Genomic DNA, 9,982 nt, shown 5'->3' on the forward strand with positions numbered 1-9,982 from the left:
CAGGCCGATGATGACCCACTTAAACCGCCGCCACACGATGAACCTCATGGTCTTGCATGGGTTGCTGAACCAGAGGAAGGAAGTTTCCGGCCGGCTGCATTGCAAAGACATGGTTTTACCTACCCAACTCAGGAGGGACAGATATTTTATACCTCTGAGCATAATAGTTTAAAGAATGATTTTAACAACATTTTATAAAGTATTCCCCTTAGTTGGCTGAGAGAGCCTTTAACCTTTTATGGCTTTCTAAGATGCCGAAGACACACTGGACTTTGGTTTCATGGGAAGGAGAATGGTTAAAATGAAGCCAGATCACCAGCCTCTCCCTCCCCCATCTCCCCTGTTCAGTACAAAATTCAGACAACAGCTAATCCATTGCATTAAGGCAACTGGAAGGGGGCCTTTCAGACTGCAGGTGTTTGGGGATCAGAACAAAGAGCGTCTCTCACTTTGGTGGGTCCAGCTTGGGGTTCATGTTGGGTTCATCCCGTCCCTTCCCGGCTGGCCTCTCGTCGGCCTCCTTCTCATTGAGGACTTCCAACGTCATCTCCACTTTCCCCTTCAGTAAAGCAGAACAGGTTAAACACATGACATCACGTTTCACAAATATTTTCACTTCGACCCAAGGAGTATTCCCCGAGCAATGATTTTTATTCTTGTAAAACAATCCTTAGATTGCCTTAAATTTTCCTCAAGAGATTTCACCACATTTCCTCTTCCATGTGTTTCTGAACCGACTCCTTGTGGGAAACTGAGAGGACAAATTGCTTTCCCTCCTCCCTGCTTTTCAGTCTCCGGATCCCCATCATTCTAACTTTCCCACATCTGTCTCCTTGCCTGCTCACATACCTCCCTTTGTAACTTTACTTGGACCCAGAATAACCTGAAGATGGCTGATAACAACAGCTAACTTTTTTTTTTTAATTTATTTATTTTTGGCCGCATTGGGTCTTCATTGTTGGTTCTTCGTTGCTGCGCGCGGGCTTTCTCTAGTTGCGGCGAGCGGGGGCTACTCTTCGTTGTGGTGCGTGGGCATCTCATTGCGGTGGCTTCTCTTGTTGCAGGGCTCGGACTCTAGGCGCACGGGCTTCAGTAGTTGTGGTACGTGGGCTCAGTTGTTGTGGCTCACGGGCTTAGCTGCTCTGCGGCCTGTGGGATCTTCCTGGGCCAGGGCTCGGACCCACGTCCCCTGTATTTGCAGGTGGATTCTCAACCACTGCGCCCCCAGGGAAGTCCCACGATAGCTTACACTGAGCATTAAGTGTGGGCTCCAAGAGAGCCATCGTGCTCCCTTTGGTACCCCCACTGCGTGGAGCAGTGCTGGCACTTAGTGGGCACTCGATGTACACTAGCTGAAGAAATGCATGAGTGAGTGAGTGAATGAATGCTGCCTCCCTGTTCACAGGTTCCTGACTGGTGCACTGGGCACTGCATAAGCCTTCTATATGGATAATCTCGTGTAATGCTCAGGGCAGCCCTATAAATCAGGTACTGCTATGATCCTCGTGTGCACACGAGTACACTGAGGCTGCGAGAGGTCTAGAAACTTGTCCACTCTTAGAGCCAGGCTTAACTAAGCTTGTAACAGCCTTTCAAGAACCCTGGCGCCCACAAGGTCACCAACAATTTGAGAGCTTCCGACCCTGACGCTCATTTAGGCGATGGAGCACAGATGCCTCCTCTGTCGACGAGTCAAAGGTGGGTGTCTGACTATGGCAAGGTGGTCCTTCTTTCCAAGCCTGTTCTTCGAATCTATAAAATGTAGGTAATGGCTGCTTCGTGGGGTTATCCGCAGAACTAAATGAGGTTATGTACAAACTACCCTCCAGTGGCAGGAAGCTTATAAGTGGTTTCCTGTGCCAGGGGTGGAGGAAGTGATGGACTGCAAAGGGCACAACAGAACTTTTGGGGGAATGGGAATGTTCTGGATCTTGATTATGGTGGTGGTTTCATGAGCACATACATCTGTCAAAACTCATCAAATTGTGCACCTTAATTGTACTTTAAGTGGGTGCAGTTTATGTAAATAATACCTCAAAGTTGTTTTAAAAAACAAGACTATGAATATAAGGCATTTAGTATATTGTCCGGTTTGTAATAAGTGGTGTAAAATATTATTATTAATAATACATAATGAATTAGGTAGTCTTTTTGTGACAGGGCATGGTAACCCGTACGTTTGCTTCTACATCAAAATTATCTTCAGTTTTCCAAATGTGCTTGTAACTTATGGCCTTCATGTTCACTGGATGTCAACACTCCCTGTTTCCTCCATCTTTAAAAAAAAAAATTTTTTTTTAAAGATGAGGACAGCTCAAATTTGAAGTTTCTTTTTCTGTACTGAATTGTACTGGAAGCTCAGCATAAATTAGCATTCCTGGTAGAGGAGAGCCCTAGAGAAATACAGCGCAACCACTTGCGTTCCCAGTTTTTTGACAATTCCAATCCCTCTATCTTCGCATCTGCCACCTTCTCCTATAATCCCAGGTACAGACGGTTCCCAAAACTTAAAAGTACCACCAATTTAACCTCCCTTATCTTATCCAGAGCAAATCTACTCATAAAGGGCAAAACCTAAAGGAGAAAAGGAATAAAGGCGCCTCAACCAGGAAATACTCATACATACAGCCATCACACGGGAGCCATCTTTATCTGCGTAGCACGGCCACCATCCTTTCATGGACTTCTGTTCAAAGAGAGAGGCGGTTTTCACTTTAAGGGGGTTCACGGCTTTGAGGTCAGGAATCATGTCCAAACTGCATTTCTCTGGTGATTTTGCTGGAATGATGCTGCGATGCAAATCGAGTTCCAGGAAACCTAGCCAAGGAAACATTAAACCCAAATAAATTTCAAGTGGATCAGACGTTGTTCACAAGTGAACAGAATGTACCTGTCAGAAGAGAGGTAGACCATCACTGTGAACAGGTGACAGGTGAGTTAGAGAAACGGACCCTGGTAGGCAGTTGAAATTCTTTCCAGATAGAATGAAAAGTGGCAGAGGTGTCTATCCACTGCTCTGCATCTCACAGAGGACAACCCATCTAATTTCTCAGAGATGGGAGCATAAACAGAGTTCTTCTGCAAACACAAAATAATTAAACATCTCCAGCCAAAATTTCCACTGAACTTGGACTTGGAATTTGCTCATATTGGTTCTAAACTTCCCCTAACGTAGTCATTTGGCTTTGGGTAAAGAAAACTGGTACTTGGAACATGGGAAGCTCCATCGAACAGTCAAGTTCAAGTTTCTCCTAGTGTAACCTCAAAAACAAGAGCTTGAGAAGGAACATGGAATTCTCAACAGAAAGTTCTCCCCAGGAACTAGGAAGCCCAGCTCAGGGTGCTTGGAGAAGCACAATTTTTCTTCCGTGATGTGAGGCATTAACTCTTTTGTAGTTAATAACTGTCTTTAACTGACTGTCTTTGGGGCTTGGGAACTCCCAGGAAACCTCTCCTTCAGAAAAAGCTGTGTGTGTGTGTTGGGTCATGTCTATGGACTACAGGGACGAGAGGTGGTCTTCAACAGTGGCAGCAGAGAGTAACAGGGAGGTTGTGGCAGATTCTCTATAAACTTTTAGGCTCAAACTGCCCTTCATCTGAGGCTGTGCCCTGAGGGGAGTTCAGGATGGAGAAAGACAGGAAGCATTCTGACCTTTGGATCTGCCTCTAGATAGTTAAGATGCATACCCAAGGGCCCAGGATCTTGTATCTCCGCCAACACAGAAATGCACTAAAATCATTAACTTGAGATGTCTGCTCTTTGTGATTAGCAGTAATCTTTTGATGTTTGACTAACTTTTTTGTTTTTCCAACAAAAACCTCTTGTGTCCTGGCTCCCCCCTTACCTCTTGGGAGTAGTTCCTCAGAGCTATCTGAGAGGCTGTCTGTCTCCTGGGCTGTAGTCCTCAGTAAGATCCCCAAACTCACAACTTTTAGGTTGTACGTTTTTCTTCAGTCAACACTTTCACACTCATTTGTTTGTTCAACTCTTGTCAAGAACCAGCTAAGTCAAAGGCACCGCACTCAGTGTTGTAAAGGGTAGAGGGATGAACAAGACACAGCCATTGGCCGCTGTGGGCTTTTCCTCTGCCAGGAAAGATGCTCTGGAAGCAGGGAGATGAGCTAGGGGCTTCTGTAACAGCTGGCTACGAGAAAGTGAGGTCTGAACTGGCAAGTGGCAGAGATCATAAAAATAAGAAAATAAACGTGCATGATAAAGCAGGTTACATGGTTTAGGAAAGTGGTAGGAAAGGAGAGGAGGACCCACAGAGGACTCTGGGTGCTTCTGCCTAGGTGGCTGGGAGAGGCTGTGAACAGCAAAAAGCGGTTCATGAGGCGAGCAGGTATGAGGTCAGGGAAGAAAGGCTGAGTTTGGTCTTAGTCACGATAAATTTGAGGTGCCAGCCGAACACAGAGGTAAAAGTTTCTGGTGGGGAATGGGGAGTAATCATCGTGAGAGTTTCTTTTTTTCAAACTGAGATATAATTGACATAGAGCATTGTGTAAGTTTAAGGTGTCCAATGTGTTGATTTGATACATTGAATGTTGCAGTATGAGTCATCATATTTCTTGTTACTACGTGGCAGCCACCGTGGGCAGTCAGGCTACACCTCTAGGTCTAGGAGTTACACCTCGTTGAAAGTGAGAGTTGAAGCTTTACCTTCAACAGAGGTGAGGGCTGGTAAGTCACTGAGGGAGCCTGGGGAAGAGCCGCAAAACCCCAGGGAGGGCAAAGGCCTGTATTTAAAGAGGAAGAGGGGGACTTCCCTGGTGGTGCAGTGGTTAATAATCCGCCTGCCAATGCAGGGAACTTGGGTTCGAGCCCTGGTCCGGGAAGATCCCACATATCGCGGAGCAACTAAGCCCGTGCACCACGGCTACTGAGCCTGCGCTCTAGAGCCCGCGCACCGCAACGAAGAGTAGCCCCCACTCACTGCAACTAGAGAAAGCCCGCGCGCAGCAACAAAGACCCAACGCGGCCAAAAATAAATAAGTAAAATAAATTAAAAAAAAAAAAAAAAAAGAGGAAGAGGAAGAAACAGAGCAGGCCAATGAGACACCCAAGGCCTGGGAGAGAGAAAATAAGAAGACTGTGCTTTGGGGGGACCAGGGTGTGTGCCAGGAAATGGGGGGGGCCCTGGGGTGTGTTAACAAGGGCCTTTTACCCCAGAGAAGGGCGGGGCATCAGGGGACTGCGGTGACCGCTGAGAGCAGCGTGGAGGAGGATGGAGCCAATTCTGAGGTGCTGAGAGCAGGAGGAGAGGTTTGGGAGTGGAGGTAAGGCTGTGGCATCCCTGAAAACAAAATCTGTGTCTTCCTAGCAAGACAGGAGCTGGTGCAAAGGCCCTGGGAGTGGCTGGGGCCCGCAGCGCCAGTCACTGTGCCCACTTCTCAGAGGACCTGGGGCAGTGGATGGGCAGGCCACCCCGCTCCGAGGACATCCAGGCAGGGGGTGGGACCCCACCCCACAGTATTGGAGAGTTAAATAATTGATTCCAAGTTTTAATTGCTTTTACTAATTTCAAGCACAATTCCTTAGAAAAAAGTATCCAAAGGTAAGCCTTACCCAAGTAGTCATCCAGAGAAAACTTGTCATTATCCCATATCTGAATGATCAGTTTGGGTGGGACCCGAAATTCAGTTTGGTCCATACTCCAGAAATGCTCCTAAAATGCCAACAGGAACAGACAAACCAAAACGACACTGATTACTGGATTCTTAACACCCTCCCCTTGGGCCTCTTGAAAACCCAGCATCAAGGCATGGGGCCTCTTCTCTCCTTTGCATCCCCACCCGAAACCCCGCCCTTTGGCCTACCCCTCTACCCCAGGTGGACATAAGGGAATCGGGCTCCCCAGGAAATCTCAGGACTACCAGCTGGGTGACAAAAAGGTTGTCCCAGGCAATTCCCAAACAGAAGGTTTCCTGCCATGTTCCTATCAGTGTGACTTCCTGCTGCCACTCCTGCGGTTGGGAGAGGGATGATGTCTCCTGGCCTAAGACTGTAGCCTGCCTAGTTGATCCTCCCAAAGCCAAGCCATCCCAGGCCAGACCGAAATATCCCCTGCGGAGGAGTTACTTCTGCTCAGCGACCTCCCCGAACCCCCAAGGATGTCCGAGCACACTCATTTCACACGGGGGTGAGGAGACGGGGGCCCACATTTCACTCTGCTGTTCGTGCAGATTTAAAATGTCCTGGCATTTCTGGCTTTTGAAAAATATTGCTGGGTTTTATATACCGTGGTCATCTAAGACCCTCAGATTCCTCAGCCTAGACTCAGGTGGGGAGAGGATGGGATAAGTGTCCTCTAGGTTCTCACCTGGTGTCGCTGCTTCTGTGCAGACAGTATTAGCCCAGGATAATAATGACGTCCCCACAGCCTGATTACACCTAAGTTCCTCTGGCCCCAAAAGAAAGGGAGATCCCCCAGTGCTTCATGAATTGGAAGGAAGGTTGTTGGATTGTTTCTCGTTTTTCAGATGACATTCCAGGAATGGTCCCTTTCGCAGGGCTCAGAGGCCCTGGCTCTGAGGGGCTGAGAAGCCCACTCTGCTGCTGTCTGGCCCTACTCGGCTGTCCTGTGTGGGGTCATGCCCCAAGGACTACTCAGGATGCTGAGAGGTCCAGCTCTAGATGTGAGTAAATAGGAAAGGTAACTTTATTACCTAAAGGCCTACCTGACCCCAAATCCCTCGCTTTCCCCCCGGTCTGTCTCATTATCTGAAAGTGTGCATGGTTCAACATCAGGATGAGCCTGTATGTCTCTAGAAAGTGCCCTTTGAAGGCATTCATCTCACCTGGACAGAAAAAGTGCTCACTAGAGCATCAGCACCGAGTAGGGCCAGCAGGGGGTGGGGCCTGGCCAGATGGGACATGAGGCAGGTATATTCTGATCAGGTGTAGGGTGAGGAGGTGACCGGGCAGAGCTAGGAAAAGTTTATAGAATATGGCAGGAGGGGGTGGGGAAGGGAGAAATGGGACAAGGGCCTGTAATAGACATCTGTTGTTATTACCTACCCAGGTTTTGGGCCCCCCTTTTTGGATGAAAGCACCAGGTTTTCCTTAGAGAGTCCCTTCCCCCAGTCCATGCAATCTGGAGAGAAGTGACTTTATCCCTAACTCCACAGTCTCGCCAATCCCAGCGCTGCATCCCTGGGCAACCCTGGTTCAGAGATGGACCCATGGCCTCAAACAGGCAGACGCTGGGGCCCAATTCCAGAACTCTGGTTGGTGCCTTTGGGGATTCATTCCCCTCTCTCTGCTGAGGTGGCCGAGAGGGCAAGATACAAGCTGGGGCTGCTGGCAGCTACCTTGCACTCACCAGGGAGTGAGGCCCATGGAAGAAGGCAGGGCAGAGGCGTGCAGAAGGTGAGAGCAGTTTCTAAAGACATCAGTTCAACCCAGGCTCCAGGCGTTCCTGAAGCCAGCCAACCCTGGGCGTTTTAGTAATGTGAACCAGTAAATCACTTTTCTTGGTTTAAGCCAGTTTGAGTTGAGTTCTGTAACTGAGAGTCTTATAAATTACCACCAACAGGGCCCTGAACCCTCATGGAAGTGCTCCCGAAGGAAGGCAGCCAGATGCTCACGTTTAATAAGGAAGGTAAGAGGGATATTTCACCTACATTAATATTTTGCCTCTGGCTAATTAGTGCAACAGTTCTGCTTATCAGGGGGAGAAATCAGTCTCCCTGTGACATAAACATACACTTAGGTTGTTGTATGTATTGACACAAGACCCCCACTTACCAGATCCTTCCCCCTGCTGCCAACATGTTAGTGGAAGCAAAGTTGTGCTCCTCATAACTGCCATAGCTGTGTGACCCTGGGCAAGTATCTACCCCACTGGGGTCTCAAAGTCCCCATCTGTACCAAGAGGAGCTGAACCCCATGACCTCCTAGACTCTAAACAGCCCCAACCTTTTCTGAGCATCTGCATTAAGGAAGACCCACGACATCCACTCCCCACTGGCATATTTCAGAACTCACTTTTTTAGCAACGAGACAGAGCTGTTCAGCTGGAACGTAGTCAAAAGGGAAGACAAATCTCCAGTTAAAATTCCCTTCACCATCCAAGGACCTGTAGTGGACATCTGTTTTCTGTTTGTTTTCTTCATTGCCAGGAATCCAGCTGAAAAGCAGAAGCAAACAGACTTAGCTTCATGTGATTGACAAGTAATCTAGCCGCAAAATTGCGCAGTGATTAGGAGAGAGTGAAGGGCAGGAGAATTAATGCACTTTTCTTGGGCAGGTTCCAGTTATCTATGGAGCTGGGGGGGCGGTGATTTATGAAGGGGAGGCACTCTGTTGCATCCAACACACGTGGTAGCCAAATAAAATATAATTCCTCTAAAACCAAAGCAGGAAACCCTTTAGACTTCAGTTAACAGGGATAAGGTGAAATTTTCTGGAAAATATCAACAATTTAGCTTCTATTTTGAGACTGGTGAAGCTTGCTGGCTATGTTTTTAGTCTCCCTATAACCATAACTCATCAGTGTCTGTCATCACTGCTGATAGGCTCAGTGAATATGGGTCAGTTCAAAATTTTAGCTTTTTTTTTTTCCATATTTTACTTAAGCAAACAAAACAGGCACGACTCAAGTAATCTTACCACTTCATTTTTAAATTATTAAATTTACTATGATCACATTTATGAGACTAGCAAGGGAGATGTAAGCTGCTATATCCATACTCATATCTACGAAAACTCATTTCCATCAACAGTTGGACATCTTAACTTTTGACGTTTGGAAAGTTGCCTTTGGCCTGTGCTTGGCACACAGCAGGCCGGTTGGAGGGAGGAATGAATGAACGAACATGTCTGGGAGGAAGTGTTATCACATCTACCAGCTATGGGGAAGACTCCTGGTTTGGAACCAGAGGAACATGAGATTTTTAGACTGGAAAAGTAGTGGAATGCATGGATCTCAACACCCACTACCCATTAGAATCACTGGAATCAACTGGGGAGCTTTTAAAAATATTGATGCCAGGGCTTCCCTGGTGGTGCTAAACGGTTAAGAATCCGCCTGCCAATGCAGGGGACACGGGTTCGAGCTGTGGTCCGGGAACATGCCACATGCTGCAGAGCAACTAAGCCCGTGTGCCACAACTACTGAAGCCCCTGTGCCTAGAGCCTGTGCTCCACAACGAGAGAAGCCACCACAAGAAGCCTGCACGCCACAACAAAGACCCAATGCAGCCAAAAATAAATAAATATTTATTTATTTCAAAAAAAAAATATGTTGGTGCCTGGATCCTCCAAATAAAGACTGTCAGTAGGAGCCAGGCCTGGCTGTGAACTTGCTCTGCCACTAACCCTCTGAGCTTCATCTCCCATCTGTAAAATGAGGTTAATGATATGTGCTCCCTTCAGCCAGAGTGGGAAGGGGAAATCCTTAACTCATGTTAAGGATCAACTACTATGAACCAGGTATGTAGAATGCCTTATTTTATTCTTTCCAACTGTATAACTAGCTCCATCTCACAGATGAGGAAGCTGAGGTTCAGAGGGGATGTACATCTCATACATCCAGTAATGGACAGAATTAAGTATAACTCCCAGGCCTGTCTGACTCCAAAGTCCAGGACTATTACTCTGCTTCAAAGGACCATGGAGACTAGAAAGTCACAAGCTAATATTAGGTCCTCTTATTAGTAGTGGTTTTGTTTGTTTGTTTGTTTTCTGTACGCGGGCCTCTCCCGTTGCGGAGCACAGGCTCCGGACGCGCAGGCTCAGCGGCCATGGCTCACGGGCCCAGCCGCTCCGCGGCATGTGGGATCTTCCCAGACCAGGGCACAAACCCGTGTCCCCTGCATCGGCAGGTGGACTCTCAACCACTGCGCCACCAGGGAAGCCTCTAGTAGTGGTATTGATAGCAATCAACTATACTAGTTTTACTTTTTCTGGTCAATTGACTAACCAGGTAAGCTGAGTTGAAAGATTCCTTTTGACAATTAACTTTTTTTTTTTTTTTTTTTT

General features: G+C 47.4%; 1 protein-coding gene across 1 annotated transcript in view; it reads right to left on the reverse strand.

The window, feature by feature from the left end:
* MYOF (myoferlin) overlaps positions 1–9,982 on the reverse strand; it is a 160,916-nt gene that overhangs the window by 1,021 nt on the left and 149,913 nt on the right. Inside the window, 5 exon segments of the mRNA XM_007471569.1 lie at positions 1–94; positions 450–559; positions 2,627–2,817; positions 5,567–5,666; positions 7,988–8,129. The exon segment at positions 1–94 is cut by the window's left edge and continues 3 nt beyond it. Coding sequence (XP_007471631.1) covers positions 1–94; positions 450–559; positions 2,627–2,817; positions 5,567–5,666; positions 7,988–8,129 — 637 coding nt within the window.

The sequence above is a fragment of the Lipotes vexillifer genome, unplaced genomic scaffold (assembly GCF_000442215.2).
Source record: "Lipotes vexillifer unplaced genomic scaffold, Lipotes_vexillifer_v1.1 scaffold325, whole genome shotgun sequence".
In the NCBI taxonomy this organism is placed as follows: Eukaryota; Metazoa; Chordata; class Mammalia; order Artiodactyla; family Lipotidae; genus Lipotes; species Lipotes vexillifer.